This window comes from Athene noctua, chromosome 22 (assembly GCF_965140245.1).
Source record: "Athene noctua chromosome 22, bAthNoc1.hap1.1, whole genome shotgun sequence".
NCBI classification, from domain to species: domain Eukaryota; kingdom Metazoa; phylum Chordata; class Aves; order Strigiformes; family Strigidae; genus Athene; species Athene noctua.
Window position 1 is genome coordinate 8450256 of NC_134058.1, and position 14991 is coordinate 8465246.

The 14991-nt window shown below is 59.0% G+C and overlaps 1 protein-coding gene across 7 annotated transcripts; it reads left to right on the top strand.

Moving 5' to 3' along the window:
• Positions 1–1745: 1745 nt before the first annotated feature.
• On the top strand, positions 1746–14593 carry ZNF362 (zinc finger protein 362). 7 transcript variants are annotated; one of them, XM_074924962.1, is made up of 10 exons: positions 1763–1806; positions 3641–3725; positions 5825–6025; positions 9369–9432; positions 9572–9818; positions 10504–10825; positions 10928–11152; positions 12450–12528; positions 12659–12817; positions 12910–14591. In XM_074924962.1, the coding sequence occupies exons 4-10, from the start codon at positions 9370–9372 to the stop codon at positions 13024–13026; spliced, it is 1212 nt and encodes a 403-aa protein (XP_074781063.1). In that variant the 5' UTR covers positions 1763–1806; positions 3641–3725; positions 5825–6025; position 9369; the 3' UTR covers positions 13027–14591. The 7 variants fall into 7 exon arrangements, with proteins under 7 accessions (XP_074781060.1, XP_074781063.1, XP_074781061.1 ...); XM_074924959.1 differs by lacking the exon at positions 5825–6025 and having other exon boundaries at positions 1746–1806; positions 12910–14593; XM_074924960.1 differs by lacking the exon at positions 5825–6025 and having other exon boundaries at positions 1795–1811; positions 12910–14592.
• Positions 14594–14991: the final 398 nt, after the last annotated feature.

The following is a 14991-nucleotide window of genomic DNA, read 5'->3' on the forward strand; positions in this document are numbered from 1 at the left end:
ATCCCATCACATCCCATCCCATCACATCCCATCCCATCCCATCCCATCCCATCCTATCCCATCCCATCCCATCCCATCCCATCCCATCCCATCCCATCCTATCCCATCCTATCCCATCCCATCGCATCGCATCCCATCGCATCGCATCGCATCCCATCCCATCCCATCACATCCCATCCCATCCTATCCCATCCTATCCCATCCTATCCCATCACATCCCATCCCATCCCATCCCATCCCATCCCATCCCATCGCATCCCACCCCATCCCATCCCTGGTCCTTCCCCACTCCCTACCTCTCTCTCAGAGGTACCGTTTGGGTTTGTTAATTATGGGTCTTCCCTTTCAGGACTCTCCTCTCCATCACGCTCCGTGATGGACCATTTTGGGAAAGCCTGAAAAAAATCCTGTGGGTTTTTTTTTTTTTTTAATTATCTTTAAACTGGAAACTCAGAAGGTGTCATCTCCTGGACCCTGGGGAAGAAGGAGAACTTGGGGGGGCTTTTTCTCCCTTTTCCTTCCCCCATGGCCTGTACCTGCTGATTTGGGGTTGAAAGTCTGAGATGGGGGACATACAGATAAAATGATAGAAAACCAGAGAAGTAAATTTAAATTTTTTTAAAAAGGGATGTTCCCTGAAAGGTACACGGGGAGGAGAAAGCAAATGGGGAGGCCCCAGGGGCTGCCAAAGCTTGGGGAGACCCTGGAGGGCTGCAGGGACTCACAGAGGGGATGGGGAGACACTGACATGGGGGGTCAGACCCTGAGAGGGGCTGGAGAGCCCCAAAGAAAATGGGGGGGATCTTCAGGGGGGTGAAGAGGTACCCGGAGGACTTGGGGGGGGAGATAGTCCCTGAGAGGGCTGTGGAGACCCACAAAGGGGGCTGGGTGGGGGGTGACACTGAGGCAGAGAGGGGGGCTGAGGGGACCTCGGGGCTGAGGAGATTTGGGGGGGCTGAAGGGATCCAGGGGCCCGAGGGGAGCTGGGGGGGGGCTGGGGAGATCTGGGAGGGACCTGAGGAAAACTGGGGGGCGGGGGGGGAGCTAGAAAGAACCGAGGGTGCTGAGGAGCTTTGAGGGGGCTGAGAGGAATTGGGGGACCTGGGTGGGTTGAGGAGAACTGGGGGGCTGTGGGGAACTGGGGAGGCTGAGGGGACTTGAGGGGGCTGAGGAGATTTGAGGGGTACTGAGGAGATTTGGGGGGTACTGAGGAGACTGAGGGAGCTGAGGGGATCCAGGGGGGCTGAGGGGACCTGCGGAGCTGAGGAGATTTGGAGGGGCTGAGTTTTGGGGGGTGCTGAGGAGATTTGGAGGTTCTGAGGAGATTTGGGGGGTACTGAGGAGATTTGGGGGTTCTGAGGAGATTTGGGGGGTACTGAGGAGATTTGGGGGTTCTGAGGAGATCTGGGGGTTCTGAGGAGATCCGAAGGGAGCTGAGGAGATTTTGGGGGGGGCTGAAGAGAACCGGGGGACTGAGGAGAACCGGGGTTAGCTGGGCTGAGGAGACCCGGGAGCGGGGGGGCCTGAGGAGACTGAGGGAGCTGAGGGGACCCGGGGCGGGTGTGTGTGTGTGGGGGGGGGGGGGGAGCTGCGGCGACCCTGGGTCCCCGGTGCCCCGTAGGCCCCCGCGAGTCCCCCCCGGGTACCGAGGGGGGCGAAGGCGGCGCCGGCGGCCGGGCCCGGCGCGTCCCGGGGCTGGGCGGGCGGGGGCGGGGGCGGGCGCGGGGGCGGGCGGGCGGCGCGGGGCGCCCATCTTCCTCCGTGCGGCGGAGCCGGCGGGACGCGGCGGGGGCAGCATGGCTGTTGGTATAGGAAGTGTCTTTTTTTTTTTCTCCCCCCCCCCCTCCTTTTTTTTTTTTCTTCTTCCCTTCCTTCCCCCCCCTTCTTCCCCCCCCCACATCCATCCCTCCAAAACACCTCAAAACCCCCCCTAAACCCCCCCCCTCCCACCTCACCCCGGGTATGAGCGGGGAGGGGGGGCGGCCCCACACCCCCCCGCGCTGCGTTTTGGGGTTTTAAAATTTAAATTATTTTTTATTGTATTTTTTTTACCTTTTTTTCCTCACTCCCCCCCCTTCCCCTCCTCGCAGATCTGCAGAATATGGCGTCCCCGTCCTAGCGTTTTAAAAATAAGCCGGGGCTGCCATTTTTGTTTTCCTTTTGTCTGCGAATTTTAATAAAACCGTCTGAGAATGTGGGAGAGGCGGCGGATGAAGGGGGGGGGGGAAGCTCCCGGCCGGGCCAACCCCCCCCCCCCTAAACCCCCCCTTTCATCCCCATCCCCCGGCCTTTTTGTCTGAAAAAAAAAAAAAAAAAAAAAGCCAACCACCCCCCCCACCCCCCCCCCCGCCATCTCCCCTCCCAGGTCGAGGATTTCAACTTCACTTAACGCCAAACTTCGCCTTTTTCCACCTCTTTTAAAAATTATTATTATTTTATTTTTACCACCACTCCCCCCCTTCGCCGAGGAGGAAGAAGAAGGAAAAGAGGGGGGGGGGGAAGGGGGGAAAAGGGGGGAGAACATCCAGGAAAATACCCATTTTGCAGGATTTTCTCTTTTTCTCTCCCTCTGGATGGTCTAATGGAAAAGTTAATTGCAGCTGAACGTACCTATTTTTGTGGATGTTGCATGTTGGGGGGGGGGGTGTTGTTTGCTTTTTTTATTTATTCATGGCTTTTTTCTTACACGGGGGGTGGCGGAAGAAGCGCGGGGGGGGTGGTTATTATTATTATTATCATTTTTATTCCTCCCCCCCCTCCTTTTTTTTTTTTTTTTTTTTTTTTTTTCCTTCCTTTCCTCTCTTTCCGCATTAACCGGTTTTGTCTAGAAAGTGGTCTCGCTGGCTGGAAGGTCTAACGGGGGAATATTTTTGCATCGCGCTTTGGCAGGAATGCGGCAGCCTTAGCGAGGGACCCAAATTTCCGTGGCGGTGCTTAGAGAGGTCTGTCTGTCTGCCTGGACGTATATTTAGCCATATACTATTTATACATCCATAATCTCCTGGCCACGTCGGGGGCCCGGGGGGGAGCTTAGAGCCGGCGTGGCCACGGCGAAACCGGACGAAGATGCGTTTCAACCCAAGAATGATTAATTTGCTGATTTTATTTCTTTTTCTCCAGCAAATACCCTGCAAGGTCGGAGGATGCTCGTTGTTTGTTTTGTTGTTTCCCCCCCCCCCCGCCGCGGCCCCGCGGTCCTTCGGACATCAGCCGGGTTTTTTTAATCCAGGGAGGATGGAGCGGGCGATAGCGGCTTTGAGCCTGAGGCCTTTGAGATTATAAAGTGATATTTTAGCAGAGAGGTAAAAAAGTTTTTGGTCCCTCCCGGCGTGCAATTTGCTGAGAGGCGGAGGGTCCGGGGCGAGGGGATGGATTTCAACCCCGATTTTCCAGCCAGCTCCCCATCCCTCGGCCTCACAGCTTGGGGGTGAGCTGGGCTTAAAAAAAAAAAATTTCCCTTTTTTTTTTTTCTTTTTTTTTTCCTTTTTTTTTTTTTCTATTTTCAGGAAAAACCCCACGTTCCCACGGGTCGGGTAGGTCGGAGCCGCTTCGCTTTTGTTCCTCCGCTCCGGGATCTCGCGCGCCGGGGGCTGGCGGTGGGTTCGGGGTGTGTGAAGTTGTCCTCCTTGTCCCCCCGTAGAAAAACGCCCCGCGTGCAGCACCCGGTCTCAGCTAGAGCTGGAGATGGACGCGGATAAGGGGAAACAACGCCAGTACTCGCAGAGGTGGGCATGCCGGCTTTATTGAGGGGACCAGGCTAAAAAAAAAAAAAAAATCATATATATATATATATTTACATCGTAAAATAACGTATGTGAGCTTAATGATGTGTACGAATGTAATTATAGATACGCGTATAGAAAGAATATATATGTGTGCGTAATAATACAGGTATTATCATGTGCATATATATATGTATTTATATATAAGCGGGGGCAGATTGTGGCCCTCGCTGGGGGATTTTGGGGGGTGCGGGGGACCACCTGCCCACCCCCTCTGCGGGGAGGGGACCAGATCGGTGGCGGAGGGGACCCCTCTCACGGCGTAAATGTGACCACTTGAATTTTCTGTTTTAAGATACGTGTATCTATATGCGTAAAATCGTGTTTTTTTCTTCCTCCCCCCCCCCCCCATTTTTTTTTTTCCCTTCAAAAATACGTGGATTTTCGGTCGGTGGGTGCGATGTCACGACAAGTGCATGTTGGATTCGGTGCGCGCACGCTGGCTCCTCGGGGCGAACCCCTGCTGAGCCGCCCGTGCCTCGGTTTCCCCACCCGCCGGTGCGTGGTGTCACCCATGGGTGCTCTCCAGACCCCCCCCTTGCTGCCAGAGGGGGGCCGGTTGCCCCCTGAGCTGGCTGGTTTGCGGGTGCCGGCTTTGCCTTGCAGGGTGCCCGGATGGTCTCTTTTAGGCGGGTGGGTGTGTTTGGGGGGTCTGGGGGAGCAGGTAACCCCTGCCCCCCCAGCTCTGGGGAACGGTGTGTTTTGGGGGGGACACACGGGCACCATGTTTGGCGCGGGTGTCACCCCACGGGCACCGGGTTTCCCTGCGGGCTGTCCCCGTGTCCCCTTCAGTGGGTCCCATCGGTGACGGGATGGACGGACGGTGTTTCGGCCCTGAGGATTTGGGGTTGCGCCACCCAGGCCCCCATCTTTTGGGAGCGCTGCCTCCCTGATTCCCCCCTCCTTCATCCCCAGGGTTTGGGGGGGACCCCGTGGTGGTCCCCAGCGTGGCTTTGCCTCCCCTTTTGCTTCACGCCAGCGCTTGGCTCCTCATCCCTTGTGCCCATGTGCCCCCTTTCCCATGCAGGGACCCCCATACCAGGATGGGATTTACATTGGGGCTCATTTTGGGTTGGTTTTGCTGCAAATCCGAAGGAGAAACACCAGTTAACGGCCCTTCGGGGGGCGGAAACGTGGGGTTTAATTGGTTCCATCTTGGGTGAATTCTTCTGGCGCGCGGTCTGCCCCCCCCTCCTCCCTGAGTGATGGGGATTTCGGGTCTTGCCCGTCGTTTCTGCTTCCCCGGCCTCGCCTGCCTTCTGCCACCTCTGCTTTGGGGTAAATCCCTCCCGGATGAGGACAGTCCGCGTGGGGAGGGATGAACATTCCCTGAGGACGGAAGCGGGATGGTGCCGGATGCGGCTTCCCACCCCGGCGCCTCTGGGATGGGGTTTTTGCGAAGGGGCACTCGCTTTCCCTCAAAAAACCCTCCTGCTCCAGGCAAGCCCCGCTTGCATGTGGGGGAGATGCTTGTCCATACGGAGGGGACAGGGGCCGCGGCCTTGTGGGTTTTGGGGGAAACTGAGGCACGGCACAGGGCAGAGCTGGGTTCTGCTGTTGCCCAGCCACGGGAGGTGGCGGGGACATGGCCACGCCAGCGTCACCGTCCCCTGTCTGTCCCACGGCGGCGAGGGCGTGCTGGGATTTGGCGGGGGGACACACACACAGGGGACCTCTCTACCCCGCTTGGCTCTCGCTCGCCGTGCCGTCTCGGGCCCGCCGTCGGCTTTCCTGCGCTCGTCGCTTGGCGTGGGAGGGGGGGACGCCTCTGCCCTGATGCTCTCGCCGGGACCCTCGGGGACAGGACGCTGCAGTTGGGGACACTGAGGGCTTGGCTTCTCCCTGGGGCGAGGGCACGTTTAGGCACTCCGACCGCCGCTCCGGTCACCCCAAATCCCTCCCCTTGCCTCCCGCTCCCTCTGTTTGCCAGCTGTACCGGGTCGGTGATCTCTCGCCGTCCTCAGGGTTGCCGGTACCCGGGAGCTGCCCCCTTTCTCTCGGCGGTGCCGTGAAAAGAAATCTCTTGTTTCTTTTTATTTCAGCGAAGGCGAGACAGAGAGGGCTGCCAAGGTAGAGGCGTTCCCTAGAGAACTGTAGCTTGACTTAGCGGCAGTTGGGTAGGAAGTTGGAAGGCTCTAGTGAGCTCGTGCCCACCCGTGCCATCATCTACCTCCCATCAATCTGGAGCCTCATCGACACGTCTCCCCAGGCAGCTGCGGCCACCTGGCTTCTGAGGCCAGCCTGTGAGTACCAAAACACCGGCGTCCGACCGTATCTCGTCACCGCCGACCCCTCGCTGCCGCCGCCACACCCCTTTCCCCCTCGCCATTCCTCCCTCGCCCCGGCTTGCCGGCTTCTCACGCTCTCTTCCTTCCCGGGGGGTGCAGAGGCGATGATTTTTTTTAATGTCTTTTTAGGGTCGCCCGAGATGCTGCTGCTTCCCCGCTTTGCCCGGTTGAACGGCGATGCTGGGTGCCGCTGCCGTTCTGCGGGAATTTGGGGGTTCAGCCTCTGTTTTTTGGGGGCTTCGTGCATCTTCCTGCTTGCTCTTCCGACATCCCTCTCCTCTGGCCGTGCCCGCTTCTCTGGCCACGATGCTTTTTGCACCCACCCATGTACCCTGGGACAACCTTTGGTGTCCCCTTGGCAAGATTTGGCCCGATCTGGTGCCCATGGTGGATGCCGGGGTCTCTCCCACCCCGTGGTTTGGACCCCAGGACCTGGTGCCACAGGAAAACCATTACCCCGGGGGGGGGGGAGGTCCCCCTGCCGGACAAAAAATCGGGCAGCACAGAGAGCCCTGATGTGGCCCTGTTGCCTGCTGTACCCCGCAGAGCCGGGTCCCGCAGAGCCGGGGGGAGACGCGCTGCAGCATTCCCCACCCTTCATAATTTCCATTTTAATGGATTTTCTTCTTTTTTTTTTTTTTCTTTGCTGCATGTCAGCTTCCATTTTTCATAGTTAGCTGAGAAAAAGGGAGTTTTTATATATATATATATTTCTTTTTTTTTTCCATCTGCTTTATATCCCCTCCCGCTCCCTCCCCCAGCCATCCTAGCCCTGGGAGAGGGGGAAGCCGCTCCCTCCACTCCTGATGAAATACCGCACGATTTATAACATTAAATCGGGACAGGAACAGGGATTTTTTTTTTTTTTTTGGCACGCCGATTCCTCTTTATTCCGGGCAGGTTCATCAAGCTCTGAGCGTGGTGGTTTTGCAAATAATTTATAATTAATAAGACCTCAAGTGGAGGCAGGGAGGCGGGGGGGTGGTATAGTTGCGCTTTCTTCCCCAAAACACACTTCGTGCCTTTGCCAACCCCCCTCCAGCTTTACACGAGAGGTCCTGGGATGGTTTGTAGTGGTTCATGCTGCGTCCTGGCGATGGTTTGGGAGCCGCGCTGGTGCCACCGATGGCTCCAGCAGAGCCCAGCACACTGTTGGGACAGGGAGAAGGATGGACAGACAGACAGACAGACGGGAAGGACGGAGGTTGCAGGGCACCTGCTGTGATGGGGGAGCAGCTCCAAAAAACCCTTTTCTAATCATAGCTCTGGTTTCCTGTTTTCCCACGCCGCGGGGCTGCCGCTGGCCGAGCTGGGCCATGGGGTTCGTGCCGGGGTGCTTGGCCGAGTCGGGTGGGACCCAGAGCCCTCCTGCCTGCGCTCCTCTGCCTGCTCGCTGCCCGCTTTCCTGCCTGCCTTCCATCACCAGGGCCTTCCCCTGCTGCCACCTCCTCTTTCGGCCCCGTCTCCCGGTGCACCAGCCCCCCGTGCCGTCATCCCTCCGTCCCAGAGTCCCCATCCCCTGCTCATCATCCCGAGCGATCTTATATATATATACACGTAGCCAGTGGGTAAACTCACAACGTGGGTGGCGTGTGGGTACATATATAATGGATATAAAATAGCCGGTGGCGGGCGTGTACGTGTATGGGGAAGCGCATTTAATAGCCCCAGCAATTTCCCTTTCTGGGTGCACAGGCGTGGCACGGAGTGGGGCTCCCGGCTCTGCCTTTCGCGGGGTAAATAACAGTGGACTGAGAGAAAACGGGGGGAGGGAAAAATAGTCGTGTCTGAGGATCCGGGTCTGCTTTTGCTTGAAAAAGCTTGAAATTTGGTGCATGGGCAGCTGAGGGGTGAGACAGAGCGGTTTGAGGCAGGGAAGGGGGGTTTCCGAAGCCGGGTGGGATGTTTGGTGTGTCCTGGCCTGGCTGCAGCCTTGGGATCCACCGTGTGAAATGGCTCCTGGTCCTTGGTGCTGCCCACAGCCGCCAGTGCGTCGGCCCCAAAACTCGCCTGGTCCTGCGCTGTGCTGCTCCGTATCGCGAGGGGCGGGCAGGCCCCTCCTCCCTGCCTCAGTTCCCCCCCCCTTCCCCAGTTAGCCTGGGGGGGTCCAGCCTGTGCCTCTTCCACAGGCTGGGGTGGCCGTATGGCTGCAAAGACCCAGCGGGACCAACACCCCCTCTTGCTGGGCGCTGCCCACCCCCCTACAAAGACCCCAGGGAGCTCAGGGTCTGATTTAAGCCGAGGGACAAGTGAGTGCGATGAGGAGGAGGAGGAAGGCTCCTCACCCCATCCCACCCCCAGGGTGCTTGTTCTGTGGGAGCAGGGGTGCTCCCGGATGCTCCCGGCGTTGTTTGGAGGGGCCTGCCCCCGGATCCCTGCAGGCACCACCCAGGGCTCTCTGTGCCTCGGTTTCCCCAGCCGCCGGGGCTCTGCCGTGGGCACCCCCCCACCCCCCCTGAAGGCTTTCGGGGACGCGCTTTGCCGGAGGCGCCGGTCTAGTTTCTCCCGGGATCCCGGCCGTGGCCTGGTTTATATTGCAGCCAGAGCTCCTCAGGGACCTCTCCTGTGCGTTCCACCAGGGTCCCCTATAGCCTCTACGCTTAAACACCCCCGTCACGAGGTTCGCCAGCACTGCGGTGCCTGTTTACACCAGGCCCTTACACCCGTTTCTCGCCGTCCCCCTCTCAGATGTTTTCGATTACCCGAAGATGGATTTAGAATTAATTTTCCCGATGTGTTTAAGTGTCTCTATAAATCTCCCGGCCTCGCTGCAGCCGGGTTTTCCTGCCGAGCTGCCCACGGACATCGCGGGTTGCTTCGCTTGGTATTGGGGCTGGCTTTTATTTAGAGGGAGGGGGATTCAGCCAGGGTTGGTTTTGGGTTCAACGTGCCACCGTCGTGCTCGCCCTCTCCCGTGCCAGCGTCCCGCCTGCCTCCATAACCCCTCCTGGAGATCCCGGAGGAGCAGTGCAGATACCTCTGGGGCTTGGGAGATTTGTTTTTTTTTTTTTTCCCCCCCAAATTCCCACCCCCTTCCCTTGCCACGTTGCATCTTCATGTGCTCGCTGGTGTTTCGGGCTCCTCGAGGTGCTCGGTGTCACCCCGATCCTGCAGGAAGATGCTTGGGAGGTTCCCCGGCCCTGCCTGCTCCCTGCCCTTTTCTAGTGCCTGGTTGTGGCTTTTGGGGGGTGGTGGGCCGGTGGGTGTCGGTGGGGTTCGAGCACCTGAGGGGGGGTGGGAGGGGGGGTCCATGCAGCAGCTGATGTCCCCCCCTGACCCCCCCTGTTTCTCCCCACAGGATGGCGGAGCCTCGCTTCAACAACCCCTACTTCTGGCCGCCCCCCCCCACCATGCCCAGCCAGGTAGGACCCCTCTGCCCCGGGATGTTGGGGAGGAGGGAGGACAGGCGAATGTGGGGGGATGCCCGGGGAGGGCTGGGGGTGCTGGTTCCTCTGCCCCTGACCCACCTTTCTGCCTCCTTCTCCCCCTCCCCTCCACCAGCTGGACAACCTGGTCCTGATCAACAAAATCAAGGAGCAGTTGATGGCGGAGAAGATCCGACCCCCGCACTTGCCCCCCACCTCCGTGGCCTCCCAGCAGCCCCTCCTGGTGCCCCCCTCACCCGCCGAAAGCAGCCAATCCATCATGTCCCTCCCCAAACTGCAGCAGGTCCCGGGGCTCCACCCTCAAGCCGTCCCCCAGCCCGATGTGGCCCTTCACGCCCGACCGGCCACCAGCACCGTCACAGGTACACCCCCGGGGGTGTTTTGGGGAGAGTTCCTTGTAATTCAGGATGCTGCTGTGAGAGAAAATGGGAGGGGGGACCCCTTCCAAATTAACGTGCCCCTTCTTCACCAGCAGAGCAGGGAGGTGACAGTCCCCCTGTGCTCTGCACTGGTGAGGCCACACCTGGAGGGTTGTGTCCAGGTTTGGGCACCTCAATCCCAGAGAGATCTCGAGGGGCTGGAGCGAGGGCAGAGGAGGGCAACGAGGCTGGGGAAGGGCTGGAGAATCAATCCTGTGAGGAGCCAGTGAAGGAGCTGGGAGTGTTCAGTGTGAGGAGGAGGAGGCTGAGGGGAGCCCTCATCCCTCTCTGCAGCTCCTGACAGGACATTGCAGAGAGGCTGGGGCTGGGCTCTGCCCACAGGGAATTAGTGACAGAACAAGAGGGAACGGCTTGAAACTGTGACAGGGGAGGGTCAGACTGGACATGAGGGAAAATGTTTCCCAGAAGGAGTGGTCAGAGAGTGGAACAGGCTGCCCAGGGAGGGGGGAGTCCCCATCCCTGGGTGTGTTTAAGGGCCGTTTGGATGAGCTGTGGGGGATGTGGGGTAGGGGAGAACTTTGTAGAGTCAGGCTGAGGGTTGGACTCGATGACCCCGAGGGGCTTTTCCAACCGGAATGATTCTGTGATTCTTCTCGCTGCCTGCCAGGGTTGGGGCTGGCTTCCCGCGCACCGGCAGTCAGCACCTCCGAATCCAGCACGGGGACGGGGACCACCACCCCATCGACCCCCACCTCCACCAGCCAGAGCCGCCTCATCGCCTCCTCGCCCACCCTAATCTCAGGAATCACCAGCCCCCCCCTTCTTGACTCCATAAAGACAATCCAGGGCCACGGTTTGCTGGGGGCACCCAAGGCGGAGCGGGGCCGGAAGAAGATCAAAGCGGAAAATCCTTCGGGACCGCCGGTCTTGGTGGTGCCCTACCCCATCCTGGCCTCGGGGGAGACCGCCAAAGAGGGCAAGACGTACAGGTAGGCACCCCCCTACCCGCTCGGGGAGGGTCAGGGGGACGGTGGGGTGCCCCCCCCGCCCCAGCCTGGTCCCTGCGGGGTTCTCTGCCCCCCCCCCTCCAGGTGTAAGGTCTGCCCCTTGACGTTCTTCACCAAGTCGGAGATGCAGATCCACTCCAAGTCGCACACAGAGGCCAAGCCCCACAAGTGCCCCCATTGCTCCAAATCCTTCGCCAACGCCTCGTACCTGGCCCAGCACCTGCGCATCCACCTGGGCGTCAAACCCTACCACTGCTCCTACTGCGAGAAGTCCTTCCGCCAGCTCTCCCACCTCCAGCAGCACACCAGGTGTGGGCACAACCGGGGCTGGGGGGGGGGCCCGGGGGGCTGGGGAGGGGCCGTTCAGCCCCCTCTTCCCTTAGGGGGTGGTGGGGCGTCCACCCAGCGTCTCCCGTGCCATGGTTGCTGTCCTCGCCGCCTTCGTCACTGCCACCGCGCTCATCCTTCCTCGCCACACCCATCGTCCCCGGCACCTTTGTGGTCACCACCATGTTTGTTGTTCCCAACGTGGTCATCTGCCCCCACCACGCCAGTCTCTCCCTGTTGCCTTCATCATCATCCTCACTGCCTTCATTGTCCCCACCGCCCTCATCATCCCCACCACACCAGTCTGTCCCCACCACACCAGTCTGTCCCCATTGCCTTCATCATCCTCACTGCCTTCGTTGTCCGTGTCACACTCATCATCCCGACCATGCCAATCTGTCCTCACTGCCTTCATCCCCACCACACTCTTCTGTCCTCACCATGCCAGTCTGTCCCCGCTGCCTTCATCATCCTCACTGCCTTCGTGGTCCATGTCATGCTCATCATCCCTACCATGCCAATCTGTCCCCGCTGCCTTCATCATCCCCGCTGCCTTCATCGTCCCGACTGCATCATTCCCACCACGCTGGTCTGTCCCCACCATGCTCATTGTCCTCACCAGCTTCCTCATCTCCACCACACCAGTCTGTCCCCACCACCTTCATGGTCCCCACCACGCTTGTCACAGAGTCACAGAATTATGGAATCATTTAGGTTAGAAAGGACCTTTAAGATCGTTGAGGCCAAGCATAGTCCCGTCATCTCCAGCACCTTTATTGTCCCCACCATGCTCATCGTCACCAGCACCTTCCTCATCCCCACCACACTCATCATCTCCAGCACCTTCCCCGACCCCACCACGTTCCTCCCTCCTGCCCACCTTCATCATCTCCAACCTCCTGTCCCTCAGCCCCACGTCTCCCCCCTTTTCCCCCCCATCACTCGATCACAGAACCACAGTATTATCTAGGTTGGAAAGGACCTTGGAGATCATCTAGTACAACTGTTCCCCTAGCACTGAAGCTCCCACCTACAGCATATCCTTAAGCTCCAAATCGACCCTACTCTTGAACACCTCCAGGGATCCCGGGGACTCCACACCTCCCTGGGCAGCTCATTCCAACACCCAACAGCCCCTTCTGCAAAGATGAGGCGCCCCCGTCCCTGTGCTCCCCGCAGTCCCTGCTGTGACCCCTCCATGGGGAGCGGGGGCAACGCTGGTCCCCAGGGGGGTGGAGAGAGGGGATGGTGACCTGACACGTGTGTGTGTGTGTCCCAGAATCCACACCGGCGACAGACCCTACAAGTGCCCCCACCCCGGCTGCGAAAAGGCCTTCACGCAACTCTCCAACCTCCAGGTCAGCGCTCTGGGGCGGTGGCGGGAGCCCCGGGAGGGCTGTGGGGGCGCGAGGAGCCCCAGGCCCCCGCGGGGCGTGGAGGGCGCAGCCGTGGCGGCTGCCGTAACCCCCCCTCCCCGCCATTTCGCAGTCTCACCAGCGACAGCACAACAAGGACAAGCCCTACAAGTGCCCCAACTGCTACCGGGCGTACACGGACTCGGCCTCGCTCCAGATCCACCTCTCGGCTCACGCCATCAAACACGCCAAGGCCTATTGCTGCAGCATGTGCGGCCGCGCCTATACCTCGGTGAGCTTGGGGGGGCGCACCGGGACACCCCCTGCGCCCCTACACCCCCCCCAGCTCTGCAGCTTACCCTCCGCCTCTCCCCCCCCTCACAGGAGACGTACCTGATGAAGCACATGTCCAAACACACCGTGGTGGAGCACCTCGTCAGCCAGCACTCGCCGCAGAGGACGGAGTCGCCCGGCATTCCCGTACGGATCTCCCTCATCTAACCGGGGACACCTTCGGCATCGGGGCCGGGGGGGGACACACAGACACGGGACACCCCCACACGGAGGAGGAGGAGGAAGAAGAGGAGGAGGAAGAGGAAGGAAGCAAACCCACCCGCAGCACCCCAGCCCTGGCCGGGAGCCCGGCGGGACGTGCCCGGGGCCGTGTGTCCCCCCCGCCCTGCCCCGGGTCCCCGCAGGTTTGGTGACATCCAAAGACGGTTTCAGAGCACTTTGAATCTCTGCGGTTTGGTTTAGTTTTTTTTTTTTTTTGGGGGGGGGGTTGTTGGTGGCAGGAAGAGGGGGGGGCTGTTTCTCCTCCCCCTGCAAATCCCTGCCCCCTCTCCTCTCATTTTTTGGATACAAATATATATATATATTTATTGGCCAAGAAGTTGGTGCTGCTAAAAACAGAATTAAGACCCAAAACGAACCGTGGATGGAGAAAAATGAAGCTGGGTTGGGGGGGGGGGGGAGGTCCTGCTGCCTCCCCCCACCATGGACTCTCCCGCGGGAGCAGACGGGACTCGGGCCGGGGACCGCGGCGGCCGCACCTCCTTGGGGACATTTGGGGTTTATTTTTAAACATTTCGGGGGTGGGTTGGTTTTGCTGGGTTTTTGGTTTGGTTTTCTTTTGTTGGTTTTTTGTTTTGGGTTTTGGTTTTTTTTTTTTTTTGGGGGGGTCCCTTTTGAGGGAGAAGACGGCGGGAAGAGCCGCGTCCCTCCGGGGCTGGATCCAAACCCCCCCCCTTCCTCATTCCCAGGATCCCCAAAATCCATCTCGGGGAGGTGGGGGGGGGTGTAAATCGCTTTGCCTTGTGCCTGCCGGCCCCGGGCGCCTGTACATAAACCCATGTATAGAGCTGGGGGTGGGGGGGTCGCGCCCCCCCCCGCCCCCCGCAGAGCCGCGACAAAAAACTCATCTATATTCTGTACTCTTTGGTTCCGGTTTTGGATATTAACTGTGTTATTTTTTTATACACTTTTTAAGCCTTAACTCATCGTTTATTTTGGGTTTTTTTCGCCAGGGTGTTTTATTTACCTTCTGTTTATTAATTTTTAACCCCCCCCACCTGTTATTTTTTATTCTCCCCCCCCCTATTCCTCGTTTTTCCCCCCCCCTCGATGTTGTACGATACTCAATATTGTAATCTTTTTTGTCAGCATGTTAATACTGTGTAAATACGCCTCTTATACACTTAACACCCCCCCCTTCCCCCCCCCCCTTCCCCAGTTTTGGGGCTTTTTTTATTTTCCTCGATGGAAATCCAGGCCACGCGTCCCTAGAGCTAGTTCTTACCTTATTAAAAAAGGAGGAAAAAAAAAAAAAAGGAAAAAAAAAAAAAAGAGGAGAAAATGAAGAAAAAAAAAAGCCCTTTATTCCCCTCCCCCCCCCACCCCGCTGTCTTGCATTGTGGTTCACGGAGAAGCCGGGGCGGGGGGGGGAAACCGCGGCCTCGCCGGGAGTGTTCGTGGTGTCGAAAAGGAGTGAAATCTCCCCCCCCCGCCCCCCCAAAACCGGCACCTGTTTCCAAAAAAAAAAAACAAAAAAAAGAAGAATAAAACAGAACAAAAAAAAAAAAAAAATTAAAATCTGGGGTTTTTTGTGTTCGTTGTGGAAGGTTAAAAAAAAAAATAAAATAGAAGGATAAAGATGGAGAGGGGGGAGCAAGGGGCTGGTGGCTGACGGCTCCTCTGGGCTACCGTGGGGGCCTCCTGCTGGTCCCGCCGGCCCAGTCCCCGGGGGGGGGGGGCCGGGGCGGAGGGTGGCGAAGCCGTGGGTCACCCTGTCCCTGGGGGGGTTGTCCACACCTTGTCCCCAGGGGAGGGGGGTGGCAGCGCTGCAGCACCAGGGGGGTCACCAGTGTCTTGGGGGGGGGTGTCCCGAGGTGGGCATCCCCTGGACAGGGGGGACACCCTGCACTGTGGCCACCACCTCGAAGGACGTGTTGCCATCTCCGGGGACAC

What these genes read in the sequence shown, in the direction of transcription:
- ZNF362 (XM_074924958.1), top strand. Translation starts at nt 2,582, where the DNA reads ATGGAAAAGTTAATTGCAGCTGAAC. An exon ending in CCCCCACCATGCCCAGCCAG is followed by an intron (nt 9,433 to 9,571) that starts GTAGGACCCCTC and finishes CCCCTCCACCAG; the next exon opens with CTGGACAACCTGGTCCTGAT. An exon ending in GGCCACCAGCACCGTCACAG is followed by an intron (nt 9,819 to 10,503) that starts GTACACCCCCGG and finishes GCTGCCTGCCAG; the next exon opens with GGTTGGGGCTGGCTTCCCGC.